General features: G+C 46.7%; 2 protein-coding genes across 2 annotated transcripts in view; one reads left to right on the plus strand and one right to left on the minus strand.

The window, feature by feature from the left end:
- The window catches only part of fab1 (fab1 kinase), a 1098541-nt gene that overhangs the window by 171330 nt on the left and 912020 nt on the right, over nt 1–15191 (plus strand). The window lies entirely within an intron of this gene.
- The window catches only part of LOC139756308 (uncharacterized), a 185485-nt gene that overhangs the window by 69217 nt on the left and 101077 nt on the right, over nt 1–15191 (minus strand). The window contains exon 2 of the mRNA XM_071675735.1: nt 5906–5958. Within this exon, the coding sequence (XP_071531836.1) occupies nt 5906–5958 (53 nt within the window). The remainder of the gene's footprint in view (nt 1–5905; nt 5959–15191) is intronic.

The following is a 15191-nucleotide window of genomic DNA, read 5'->3' on the forward strand; positions in this document are numbered from 1 at the left end:
AAATATGACATATCCACCTTATTACCCACTTCATAAACCCTGTTGGTATTTCGTCTCAGAAAATATGGAAATAATTAATGGAATATACAAGTGCCATCTGTCGGCAAACGTTAAAACGGCGAAAAAAAAAAAAAAGAGCATCAGGGTTGGTGAGCAATGTGCATCAGCCTCAGGTTCCCCACTGGTGAGTACTGACTCCTCACCGTCTGCCTCATGTCCTGACATATTAATCACTATCCCATACATTTCCCCTACACCTCACACACCACATATCTGATCCGCTTTACTTTCACGAAAAAGGACTTCGGGTGAGGAACAGCTTTGTTCTTCATATAACACTCTATATCTGCCATACAGAACATTGACCACTATCACCCCTGCTACACCTCAGACCACCACCACACAACTACACTCCACCTCATCTTGCTGAAATAATTCCTTAGTATCTCTGTATCATTCCCCTTACCATTCACATCATTACGGTACCATCACTGGCACCATTATCTCATCATCCCCTTTACCATTACCATAATCATGGTATTATCGCTGGCCCCATTATCATCATTATCCCCCCCCCTCAACACTATCATCAATCACTACCCAAAAATTATCATCCACTTAACTAAAAGTTTGTGGTTGGGTAAACAATCGTTTGGGACAATATTATAGATATTTCAGAGAACTGATAAATAGAAAAGATTCCTAGCCTGGTTTTCGTCAAAAATGATCATGTCTGACAAAAATGCTTGATTTGTTTTATAATATATTTGACATGTATGATGAAGTTAATGCAGCTGATGTCATCTACGTAGACTTTCAAAAGAAATTCGTTAAAGTTCCAAACCAAAGACTGCTAACAAAGTTAAGTCACTTGGCATAGACGGGATTGTGCTTCATTGGTAAGTGAATTGATTAACCAACCGGGAACACTGAGTTGTGATCCTTGGTCAAGCCCAAGAATGGTTAGACATAACAAGTGGTGTGCCACAAGGATCTGTCTTGGGGCCAGTTCTCTTTCTGATGATATTGGTAATGGTCTGCACTGTAAGATATTGAAATTCGCAAGTTATTCTAAGTTGGGAAGTAAATGCATAACAAGAATTGAACTTGTGTAGCTTCAGACTGACCGACAAACTGATGAAAAGGGCTTATCAATTTTCATATCGACAAGTGCAGAGTTTTACTTTAGGGTAGTAAAAACGAGAAGGCAAACTAGGATATGAATTCCGTTGGGCTACAGAAGGTAAATAAGGATAAGGACATCGATGTGAAATATAATCTTTGGTGACCTAAAGCCAAGTAAGCAGCATACAAAAGCAGAAATGAAGACAGAAACGACATTCTTTTGATTTTTAGGTAAGGCCATCGAATCTAAGTCTAAGGAAATTATCCTCACTCTTTACAACTCACCGGTGCATTCCCATCTGGAATATTGGGTTCACCTTTGATCACCCTTCTTGAGGAAAGACAAGACAGAATGAGGAAATTCAAAGGCGAGCTACCAAGATGATTTCCGAACTAAGAGTCGGCTAATTCATTTCAATTCATTCAACTTAGAGAAGGTTAAGAGCTGATGTAAAAAAAGGTATTCAGAATTACCAAAGTCTTCCTTAGTCTCTATCTAACAAGATACTTAAAGGTAAATTCGTGTGACTGTACTCCGGAGCAAATGTTTTTACTTCGAATGAAGCGAAGAATATTTCTTTAACAGAATTCTTAATATGTGGAGCAATCGACCACTTAGAGTAATTAAAAGCAGTGACAGATACGTTCAAGAGTAGAATTGACAAATATTTCACTTAAAAATCCACGGCTGACGATATATGCGCTTCCTAACTTAATATGAAATGTTTACAGTTTTTCCTTTGAAATATATGAATGTCTTTCTACTTTTAGCACAATAATCTGCGAGTCTCTGATATCTTTCGCTATCACGAACAGCCTCAGTGGGACCCAATGGTCTGTTGCTGTTTGACTTCCATTGTATTCTCTTGTATCATTCCTTCCACCACTACCATCATCACGTTACCATCACTGGTCCCATTCCCTCTACCATCACCAAGCCACAATCTCATCACTGGCCCCATTATCATTATTATTCCCTCTACCATCATCAAACCACTATCCCATCATTGGCTCCCATCATCCCCTCTCCTCCCCTCATTACTACCGTACCATTACCATCATCATCCCTTCAACTACCAACGTCATCTCCAGCATCCGCACTCGCATCATCCACCTGTTACCATCGTCACCATCACGTCAACATTGCCTCCACCAGCAGTGATGATGGCGTACAGAGGAAGCGTCACCATTTCTGCCTCGGCCCATCTGGCGGCAGTCCGTCACACCTGCCTGGAGCTTTCGTTGCTGCGTCACATGACACGTCACAGTTACCACGAAACCGGCAACCACAGCCTTCCAAATGCTGACACACATGACACAGCCGTCAGCAGCATCACCAGCACCCGACTACCACCATCACCAGTATCACCATTACCAGTATTACCAGCACCCGACTACCACCAGCGTCACCACCATTACCAGCATCACCAGAGCCCGACTAACACCATCACCAGTACCTACTGCCATCACCACCAGTAACACCAGCACCCGGCTACCACCATCACCACCACCATCAATACACAGCCTTCACCGGCACCACCAACACCCGGCACTAAATCCGTCTGACATCATCACCACAGCTAACTTAACGATTATCAGTTACCACCATCACCTCGGCTAACGTAAGGAAGATCAGCTAACACTATCACCAAAGCTAACCTAACCATGATTAGCTAACGCCATCACCAAAAACCACACCTACCCTAACGATGTCAGCTACCACCATCACCACAGCATACCCAGCGATTGTCAGCTGCCACCACCACAGCAAACCAAACGATTGTCAGCTACCACCAGCACCACAGCTAACGATGGTCAGATTATAAACCTGAAAGCTGGTGAAAGTTTGTTAGGAAGATCACGATGACCAGCAGAGTGTTACATCAGTAACCTCAGCACAGTACATCCACATGGTGCAACCGGAGCCTCAGCACGGTACATCCACATGGTACCACCGGAGCCTCAGCACGGTACATCCGCATGGTATAACCAGAGCCTCAGCACAGCACATCCGCATGGTACAGCTGTAGCCTAAACACGGTACAGCCGCATGGTACAACCGGAGCCTCAGCACGGTACATCCACATGGTGCAACCGGAGCCTCAGCACGGTACATCCGCATGGTATAACCAGAGCCTCAGCACAGCACATCCGCATTGTACAACCAGAGCTTCAGCACGGTACATCCACATGGTACAACCAGAGCCTCAGCACGGTACATCCGCATGGTATAACCAGAGCCTCAGCACGGCGCATCCGCATGGTACAGCTGTAGCCTAAACACGGTACAGCCGCATGGTACAACCGTAGCCTGAGCACGGTACATCCTCAGAGCAATACAAGATCCTGTGGAAACTAAATAAGTAGCGTCATGTGTCATGCCCAGGCCCAGGGTGGGTCTTATGTAAGGCATAACACGCCAGGAGGTGAGGACGACCGCCGGTATGCCGCCTCCCGCAGGCGTTTGCTGGTATCTGTGTCCCCCGTCCATGTTTCTCTCGTCGTGTTCGCGGTGCTGTGTGTAACAGACCTGTAACAGTTCATGTGTATGACCCGTTACACCCACTCACCGTAACCGAAGATGTTACTCTTTTTTTTGATACACCAAACAGGAACTTATAAGATGGATTATGACGCCCTGTAACACACAATCTTCGGTAGAGTCAGAGACAATTGGTATATTTCAGCTGCGAGGTTCAGAACAGCTAGTATGTTGTGTGTCAGCGGTGTCAGACTCCAGTACGTGCACCTCCGTCTGGTACTTCGTCAGCAGGTTATGTGCTGTTGTTACCGCTCACCAAACAAAGAGCGTACACCTCGTCTCCAGCCGTTCATCTTCGCTTTGGTTCTCCGGGTGGCGTCCTCTAGCGACCTTAACATCCCCTTTGGTACATTGGCGTGACTCATGGCAGCGCGCGCCACCTCCTGGCGTGCACACACAGACCGCGCTTCTCACAACCCATCTCTGGTAGCCTTCCCAGCGGCTATACGACCACGCATCCGTCGTCTTATTATATGAAGATCAGCAACTTCCAGCGACTCAAGTTCGGAAGGCTGTGTTGTGCGTAGGGACGTCTTTGTGGGCTGATCAGGTTCCCTATTGTCCATTTTCGCGGAACCTTTTTATTGTGGTGTTGAGCGGCGAGATCCGGCCTGCATCCTGCCACCCTCCGCCTCGCTGCCTGTGATGGTTCCCTGTCTTCTTGTTTTTCTTCTTGTTATGAACACTTCTGATAACCACGTCCAGCCCCATGTGTGTGTTTGAGTGACTGTTCGCGTGTCAAGGGGAATTTCTCATCACTGCAGTAGGATGCTTTCGTGTGTGACACACGACTGGCCATCCAGTTCGTATCATGACCATTTAAGTACTGAGCCGCATGAGGTTTTGCCTCCCACAGGAGAAGCGACTATTAGCCTCTTCCCCGCGGCCATGTATTTCTCCTCTGAGCATTACTGACTGGCCCACAGGTTTCAACTTATGCAATGAGACAAAACAGCCCTCTGGTGTTCCAAAATACTACTCCTATTTTTTTTTCTGACAGACCCGCACGAGGTTTCACTCCACTAATGGACAAAGGGACTTCAGGCTTGCAGTGTACCCATGCAGTTCCTTACACCTGTTAACCACGCAGACCCTCTTACTGCTGCAGGTTATGAAGAAAGCTTCGAGTCTTATTACCATCTGAGTAGGAATGTTCCAAAGTATTCCTCCTGACACCAAGTTAAGATAACTGATACAGTAAAAAGGAGGGAATTCCGGGTTTTCCTTAACGAATGATGTATAATTATTTTGTTTGTGTCGTGGTCAAAGGCTAGCTTATTGTGCACCCCATGCCTTATCCTGTGAGCGGTAGCGCAAAAGGATTACAGAGGTCACAAAAGGTCATCGTTAGACCCCAGTGGGGTGATATTATGAAGGATGAATAACCGGTGTTCCGAGCAAGTTCTGAAGGTAGCAGACGCAAAATTTGGGTATATATAGACTAGCCATACTTCCATAGACAAGTGCGAAACATTATGTGAGGCAGAGGTTCCTCACCAGGTAGTACGTTCCATGACAGACAAACGCTCCACTCGCTCAGAAAATTCACGTCGATAGTTTCCTCAAGTGGCGAGGGACTTAAGAAGGCTCGTATATCTATATGTCGCTAAATGTAATTGTCAGGTATGAGTAAGCACTTTCACTGACTTGCAGTGACGTTGCCCTCAAAGGCAAAGAGAATGCCTCGTGACTTAAGATCTGAGGCCAGGCAACTGACCCCTGACATTCCAAAAATGCTCATGTGGTTCACTCCATCATTGCTCATGTAACTGACCTCGCTGTGGGGAGGAGGTCACGCCATGACAGCTCTTGTGTAAATGCAAGGGGAAAAAATGATGAAAGATGAAATATTAATGGGGAAGGAAAGCACACACACTAGACACACACACACACACACACACACACACACACACATCACACACACGCGCGCGCCCGCACGCGCACAGAGAGAGAGAGAGAAAAGGTACATTATCTACTTGTCTCTCCAGCCTCACGGGATGAGTGGCAGACATTAATGCCAGGGTACAAAATGGGGCCCGCAAGACTGATAGGTATGTGTACCATGGCAGCAACAGAGGAGAGGCCGTTGGCCTGCCAGGGAGAGTAACACACACACACACACACACACACACACACACACACGGGGACAAACATGTACACCTGGGCAGCTTAATACAGTAGGGCGGGCAGCAGTGAACAAGTTGGTACACAGTTTACTAGGAAGTAAGAGTGACTCACGGCGACGTGCAGGACGAGGGTGGTGAGAACGAGCATCACAGTCAGCATCGTGTCTGAAATGACCAGAAACACAGGATGAGTGTGTGGCAGCTTGACCCAGCATAGTGTGTGTGGCAGCTTGACCCAGCATAGTGTGTGTGGCAGCTTGACCCAGCATAGTGTGTGTGGCAGCTTGACCCAGCATAGTGTGTGGCAGCTTGACCCAGCATAGTGTGTGTGGCAGCTTGACCCAGCATAGTGTGTGTGGCAGCTTGACCAAGCATAGTGTGTGTGGCAGCTTGACCCAGCATAGTGTGTGTGGCAGCTTGACCAAGCATAGTGTGTGTGGCAGCTTGACCCAGCATAGTGTGTGTGGCAGCTTGACCCAGCGTAGTGTGTGTGGCAGCTTGACCAAGCATAGTGTGTGTGGCAGCTTGACCAAGCATAGTGTGTGTGGCAGTTTGACCCAGCATAGTGTGTGTGGCAGCTTGACCCAGCATAGTGTGTGGCAGCTTGACCAAGCATAGTGTGTGTGGCAGCTTGACCAAGCATAGTGTGTGTGGCAGCTTGACCCAGCATAGTGTGTGTGGCAGCTTGACCCAGCATAGTGTGTGTGGCAGCTTGACCCAGCATAGTGTGTGTGACAGCTTGACCCAGCATAGTGTGTGTGGCAGCTTCACCCAGCATAGTGTGTGTGGCAGCTTGACCCAGCATAGTGTGTGTGGCAGCTTGGCCAAGCATAGTGTGTGTGGCAGCTTGACCCAGCATAGTGTGTGTGGCAGCTTGACCCAGCATAGTGTGTGTGGCAGCTTAACCCAGCATAGTGTGTGTGGCAGCTTGACCCAGCATAGTGTGTGTGACAGCTTGACCAAGCATAGTGTGTGTGGCAGCTTGACCAAGCATAGTGTGTGTGGCAGCTTGACCCAGCATAGTGTGTGTGGCAGCTTGACCCAGCATAGTGTGTGTGGCAGCTTGACCAAGCATAGTGTGTGTGGCAGCTTGACCAAGCATAGTGTGTGTGGCAGCTTGACCCAGCATAGTGTGTGGCAGCTTGACCAAACATAGTGTGTGTGGCAGCTTGACCCAGCATAGTGTGTGTGGCAGCTTCACCCAGCATAGTGTGTGTGGCAGCTTGACCCAGCATAGTGTGTGGCAGCTTGACCTAGCATAGTGTGTGGCAGCTTGACCCAGCATAGTGTGTGTGGCAGCTTAACCCAGCATAGTGTGTGTGGCAGCTTGACCCAGCATAGTGTGTGACAGCTTGACCCAGCATAGTGTGTGTGGCAGCTTGACCCAGCATAGTGTGTGTGGCAGCTTGACCCAGCATAGTGTGTGGCAGCTTGACCCAGCATAGTGTGTGGCAGCCTGACCCAGCATAGTGTGTGTGTGGCAGCTTGACCCAGCATAGTGTGTGTGGCAGCTTGACCCAGCATAGTGTGTGGCAGCTTGACCCAGCATAGTGTGTGTGGCAGCTTGAGCCAGCATAAGCATAGTGTGTGTGGCAGCTTAAGCTAACGTAGTGTGTGGCAGCTTAAGCCAGGAAGTGTGTGGCAGCTTGACCCAGCATAGTGTGGGGCAGCCTGACCCAGTATAGAGTGTGGCAGCTTAACGCAGCATAGTATGTGGCAGATTGACTCAGCATAATGTGTGTGGCAGCTTGACCCAGCATAGTGTGTGGCAGCTTAAGCCAGCATAGTGTGTGGTAGCTTGACCCAGCATAGTGTGTGGCAGCTTGACCCAGCATAGTGTGTGTGGCAGCTTGAGCCAGCGTAGTGTGTGCCAGCTTGAGCCAGCAAGTGTGTGGCAGCTTGACCCAGCATAGTGTGTGGTAGCCTGACTCAGCATAGAGTGTTTCAGCTTGAGCCAGCATGGTGTGTGGCAGCTTGAGCCCGCATAATGTGTGGCTGCTTGATCCGTTAGAGTTTCCGTCAGCTTGACCCAGTATAGTATTGTGTGAGCTTGACCAAACACTGTTGTGACTAAACCTTCATCTTTGCTCAGTATCCTGGGAGTGCAGGGCAAAGCTTAAGGCCCTGGTGAGACTCAGACAAGTGTATGTCTCAGTACAAATATCACAGAGAATATCTGGAGTTGTGTCATGTGTCTAATATAATAAGTCTGACTTTACATAGTGACAGAGATAAGACTAAGGACGTACATATGGAGGGAATGTTAATTTCAGTAAAGAAATACATCTCCTGGGGTCAATTACTCCTGTACTCTCAGAGAGATGTGAACGATATAATAGGGGTTATGTTGTGGAGTAGAGACGGTGTGGTGGACAGATAGTGGTGATATAGGGATGGTGTGGTGGCCAGGTTGTGGTAAGATAGTGATAGCGTGGCGACAAGATAGCGATGGTGTGGTGGCCAGGGTCCCAGTAGCCCGCTACAGTTTCCTCGCCATTTTCCCCTTATACACAATAACAGATGTACGTACTAAGACAGATGTATTCACCATAATATTCGTAATTTGCCTAAAATACAACGAATGAAAATATGGGGAGAATCAGAGCTCTGATTCTGTGTGGCTAAAGACTACGTTTGTGAACCTTATGCACGCTGGCATCACAATCTGCTTATAAACACAGACACGTTGCTAGTTTACGTTCTTGCAAGTGCGTTCCTAGTCGTCTGCTTGTTGTAGCGAGGGTGCAGACTCCTGCATAACCCGACCCACAGATGACACCAGAAGGAGGAAAGTTGACAGATAGAATCCACGACCACAGGTCCTGAAACACCGACCTCTGTGGAATGTAGTGGGCGAGGCGGACGAGGAGGGAGAACCTTTAGCCAGGGTCAAGCACAGTTGTGGAGCCGCGCGGCACACTCACCCGCCGGGGCTCAAATCGCGGTTAGTAATATCATGTGCAAGACGACCTGTGGTGCCCCATCGTCTGTCCCTGTCTCTTACGGCTTATACACCTGATATGAATGACTTAGTGATCAAGACTCATATGACAGTATGAAAATAGTTAATTGTAATTCTTTCACGATAGGACCAGAGCCCTGGCGAGGGTGTAGGATAATCAAGAAGCTATGCAAACACAGGAGTTAAGAGCCTGGCCCTTGGGAACAAGTGGTCTCCATCTAGTCCGTCAGTATTAACATAAATCAGCCTCACGAATATATATATATATATATATATATATATATATATATATATATATATATATATATATATATATATATATATCCAGTTTTGGCATTATCTGTTGGGTCGAGATTAACTCATACCTCCTGTATGTGTACCAGATGTAATTAAGGGACATTACCAGATTACGTAAGAGCACTCGAAAAATCAACAGAAGGCGGTTGTTGCGTGCGGCCCCGCCCTCAAGACAAAGGTGTGCCCTGCCGGCCACCAGCCGCTCTGGCTCTCTCCCTACATGGAACAAAGGTCGAGAGTCTGAGCTGCCATTCCTGGTGTCTCTCTGACACTGACAAGTCCAACCAAGACACGAGAGAGAAAGAGAAGGTGATGATCTCATGTTCTGATGGGGAGATATAAAGTAAGAGAGAAAGTGAGAGAATGATTCAAAGACGCAGTCAGACAGACAGAGATCATGAGAAGAACAGGTACAGGAAAACCAAAGGAGTAATAGAGAGACAGTGAGAGCAAGAGAGAGAGAGAGAGAGAGAGAGAGAGAGAGAGAGAGAGAGAGAGAGAGAGAGAGAGAGAGAGAGATGGCCTTCAGTAAGCATCACATCACAGCGTGAGGTAGTCACTGGCCGGCCCCTCTATAAAGCATCTAACGTATCCTCTTCCATTAAGAAAACGTGGGATCGTGAGGACAAGGAAAAGAACCTGATCCGCCCAACCCGGTCATGCTGGTGGGATGCAGCACTACGAACCACTTTTTTTTTTTACGTTAAAGGTTCCAGTCACGAACAAAGTCTTCATCGAGGCCAGGCAACGAGGCCAGGCCTTGAATGAAAAGAAAAATATCTAAAATATAAAAGATTTTAATGAAACAAAGTACGACCAGCAGCCATGATACGTAAGGTGTGTTATGGTTCCGGACGCCACTCTGTATTCTGAAGACGATTGTGCTGCACAGAACACGTCGTCCACAACTGATCATTGAAAGTAAGATAAGAAAATTTATATTCTGGAAGTTTGGTATGCTGGAAGTCTTGTATGGTACCGAGCGGAAAAAAAGAAGGATGGAAGAAGCTACTGATTACCAGATGCCGCGCAGATTAGACAGGCGGTGCACAGAACCCCTCATGCTGGCTATGTTGATACGTGTGGTGTGTAGAGCAGCACCGTGCTATCCCTGCCTCCCACTCCACCTTGGCTCAGTGGGAGAGGATGAAGGAGCTAACACAGGTGGGGTAGATACCCCTGCCTGGGTGAGGGGTGAAGGAGCTAACTCATGTAAGGCTGACAGTCACGTGACGAAGGTCGGGGGTTCCCCCACACCTTAGAGGCCACGTCACCCGCAGCTTCTTGGGTCGGCTATAAATTCCTGGCGGATTGTCTGAAGCTTCCTGAGAGGGTGGTGTTTATGATGATGGAGGCTGTAATGACTTCTGGTGCGAGAGGTCACACACACACACACACACACACACACACACACACACACACACACACACACTAACACGAGAAGGATGGGTGGATAGTGTGTTCCCAGACTGCTAGACACTTTGTAAACACTTGCACCACATTGGAGGCTGATGAAGAGACTGGATCGTTAGGCCAGGAATCTGTGGGATCCTACTTCGATAGATTGAAAGCTACTGCACATTTCAGAGCAACCCTTCCAGAATGGGTTAGATTCACCAGTGGCGTGCTACAGGACTCGGTCATAGGACCATTTCTCTTCTTATTACGTATAGATTGCTTTCCAGAATGACTAGACTCATTACTGAATATGTTTGCATGTTGCCGGGGTGATGAGGGAAGTAAAGAATAAGGGGGATTGCATCAACTTACAAGGGGACCTAGACAAACACTGGAGCTGGTCTAATACATGGCTTATAGTATTCAACTTGAGTTAATGTAAGATGATCTGGAAGGGACACAGTGAATGAATGCCTTGATAAGACTTTCATGTAGCATAGGAGGGACGTGGGAGTCAACCTTGCACCAGAGCTTCACCGTGGGAGCATTGTGAAAACGAGATTCTGGTTGCTAGCGTTTGGTAGGCCAAAACTAGACAATTCTTCTCAAGTTTGGTCACCGCACTTAAAGAAGAGCAAAAATCTGATAGAGAAGGTCCATAGGAGGTTATAAATGATGGTAACAAAATCAAGAAACCTAAGTTACAGTGAGGGATGAAAAGCCATAAATTTGTCCACCAAGGACGAGAGGAGAGTGAGGGGTGACTTGATCAGAACCCTTAAGTTTCTAAACAATTGAAGAAAGTCAACAGTGTAAAGCTCTTCGAAAGATGTCAAAGAATGAGGAGCCAGACGCCATAACTAAAAACTAAGCAAGAAATTTCTAAGAAAAGAAATACTTTCATAGCAACAGCGCAGTGGATGGAGGGAAAAGAGTAAGTGATGAAACTGTGAAAATTAGCAGGATCCAACACTCTAAGAAGATGTATGATAACAAAAAGACAATATAACTACACACGGATACCCATGTAAATACACACATTAAGAGAGCTACTAAAGTGTCAAAATTCAAAAGAAGCGACAAGGACACAGCCTTGGACTGCGGAGTGGCGTTACTAGGGAGCACATTGCGCAAGATACTGGCAACCAGATGTCTAGGAAACAAAATGAGGTTCAGTTAGATTATAACACACTGTTTAGGTCAGAGATAACGTGTATTTATTCATGAATATCTTACATGACAAATTCGTTAGGCTTCCAAGAAAGAGTGAGCACCTTCTGAGGAGGAATGAGGTAGGTAAATCCACTGGGTTACCAGAACACCTCTGATACTGTCCACTAACGGGTGACTGATAATGAACTATGATCTCCATGCTGGGGTCAGAGGAAGGATAGATAAATGGCTGGATAGCCATTTAACTGAGAGAAAACAGAAAACGCACATCGAGGGGAGCCCTTTACGAGCCGGGCGAAGGTAACAAGTGAGCTCTCGAACGGATCACTGCTGGAGCCACTGTTTATCATTAATCTGTACACATGACTTGCCAGATAAGAATCAGTTATACTTCTTCTGTGTGTTTGCTGACGTCGACAACATTATAGAATAAGTGGGGAGCAACAGGGAGTGGAAGATAATTCAGAGAGACCTACACAACGTTCAGCGGTGGTCAGATAACGGGTTACTGGAAATTCAAGCATGGAAAATATATAGACCAGTAGACCATACAGACCTGGGGAACAAGCTGCAGAACTTACACTGGGAAAGAGGCCTAAAGGTTGACGTCATGCCTGTCTTATAACCAAGATATTATCTTAGGAGGATATTGAGGGAGGGTTACTATATCTTAGGAGGATATTGAGGGAGGGTTACTATATCTTAGGAGGATATTGAGGGAGGGTTACTATATCTTAGGAGGATATTGAGGGAGGGTTACTATATCTTAGGAGGATATTGAGGGAGGGTTACTATATCTTAGGAGGATATTGAGGGAGGCGTTACTATATCTTAGGAGGATATTGAGGGAGGGTTACTATATCTTAGGAGGATATTGAGGGAGGGTTACTATATCTTAGGAGGATATTGAGGGAGGGTTACTATATCTTAGGAGGATATTGAGAGAGGGTTACTATATCTTAGGAGGATATTGAGGAAGGGTTACTATATCTTAGGAGGATATTGAGAGAGGGTTACTATATCTTAGGAGGATATTGAGGGAGGGTTACTATATCTTAGGAGGATATTGAGGGAGGGTTACTATATCTTAGGAGGATATTGAGAGAGGGTTACTATATTTTAAGAGGATATTGATGGAGGGCTACTACATTTTGGTCAATGTTAAGTTTGTCTCCACAAACAGAGAGAGTAAAATGTTTAGGGAGATAAAAGCACGACGTATATTCGACCTACGTTGGAATATGCCGCAGCATTCTAGTCTCCTCACTAGAGGGTCACCCAGAAAGAGTCAGAGTTACACAATAAGAATGGTAAGGGAACTGAGTGGAATGAGCTACGAAGGGAGGATAGAATTCAAGATCAACCCACACTAAAGTGAAGAACAATGGGAGCCATAATACCCACGTATAATGTTCTGAAAAAGTCACGATAATGTTATCATAGAACAGTTCTTTGAGGCCAGAAAGGACTCCATAGCAAGAGAACATACTAGATATTCAGATGAAAGAAGTATCCGAGGAGCGTGGGAAAACATTCCTGTAAAAAGTAGGTTTCATGACTTGTGGAACAAGCTAAGGAAGGAGGAAGTGAATGTGGGTATTCAAGGTAGGATATTTAAAAACCTGTATAACAGAAATACAAGTCTCAGAGGTGGAGCTCTACGATTCCATAGCTCCTCCCGTATATGTACAAAGAGCTTATCAAAATCACATACACTCACACATAGAGACAAATCTAATGGAGAAGGTCTAGAGGAAAGTAAGAGATGTGCTATAGAATCAAGAGAACTGAGCTACGGTGAGAGGCTATTGATTTGCCAACTACATAAGAGAGAAGAATCAAGAATATATATATATATATATATATATATATATATATATATATATATATATATATATATATATATTTTGAATACGAATATAATGCGTATGAACGCTCACTTTTCATAGAACACATAAATGCCCTCCAACAGCAAGGATTCAAACCCGGACCTTTTGCGTGGTAGCTGGGAACGCTGACTACTTATCTATGGTCTCCCCTAATTAGGAAATGAATGTTCGATTACTAGTAATCGAATACCCTTCGTCTCACTTCCATGAGCAACGGGGTCTAAACCGGTCAGATCCCATCAGGCTCACATTACCAATAGTCAGCAATTTTACAGAAATTATGGTCGCCTTGTGGTCCAGTGGTTAGTGTACCGGCCTACCACGCGGTAAGACTAGGCTCGAATCCTCGACGGCCATAGGTAAATGGTTCTCCAATATAATTGCACGAGGTTACACTTCGAGCTACCAGCCATCTATGGCGAGGCTGTATCACTAGGAGATTAGTTATATCAAAGAACTTCTCATTCCATGGAATCTTATGTTCCAAACTTCTTGATTCCTTCCAAATCCACGGACTCTTGCATGTTCATTTTGAATGCACTGCCATTTAGTAATCTTGGAGAGGTTCTTCCCTCGTTCGCCAGTGGTAAGCATCACCTGCATATACAGGCAACGCTTTACGTTGTGGATGATTATAACTAAATTTGATATGGATGGAAGCGAGGTTAACACACTGCCCTGTCTCACTCCACTGGTTATATCAAACCGTTTTCCCTTTTCAAAAGTTGTATTTACTTGTGTCCGAAATGATAGTACTGATTGTTGTAGCAGCTGACCATTTAAGCACGATCATCACCACCACGACTGGCAGATGCGCTGCGACCAGCAGCAGCAGTGTCACGACCACCACCACCACAACGACCACCACCACCACGACCACCACCGGCACAACCATGACCGCCACCACCAGCGATACGACCAGCGGTAGTAGGAGCACGACGAACTGCCTGCGCCGTGACCAACGGCATCATTGTTACGACTAACAGTAGCGGGATATCGACGACCACTGGCACAACGACCACTGGTAAAGTCACTACAGCAATTGATTTGTGCGAGTTTTCCCGGCAGGTTTATCATGGGCCCCATGTTCATCCTGTGAGCGGTAGCGCCAAAGGTCAAACCCCAGTGGGCGTTTCTAGTAGTTACAAAACTGGTTCATTACAGAAGCGTCATTACGTACATTACATAGTCTTCTATATGGTAAGTTTTACCCACTACATGGAAGAAGTGGCTCCGGTCTTGACCGCCAGCAGCCCCACGACGACCACCAGCAACGCAACAACCAGCAACAACAGAAGAACGACCAACAACAGCAGCGCCATGACTACCAGTAGCAGCGCCACGACCAACCGCAGCGCAGCGACCACCGCCACCCCACGACCACCACCAGCGGCACGACCACCACCAGCGATATGACCACCACCAGCGACGCGACCACCAGCAACCCCACGACCACCACCAGCGGCACGACCACCACCAGCGACATGACCACCATTAGCGCCACGACCACCAGCAACCCCACGACCACCACCAGCGCCACGACCACCAGTAACCCCACGACCACCACCAGCGGCACGACCACCACCAGCGATATGACCACCACCAGCGCCACGACCACCAGTAACCCCACGACCACCACCAGCGGCACGACCACCACCAGCGACATGACCACCATTAGC

This window comes from Panulirus ornatus, chromosome 1 (assembly GCF_036320965.1).
Source record: "Panulirus ornatus isolate Po-2019 chromosome 1, ASM3632096v1, whole genome shotgun sequence".
In the NCBI taxonomy this organism is placed as follows: Eukaryota; Metazoa; Arthropoda; class Malacostraca; order Decapoda; family Palinuridae; genus Panulirus; species Panulirus ornatus.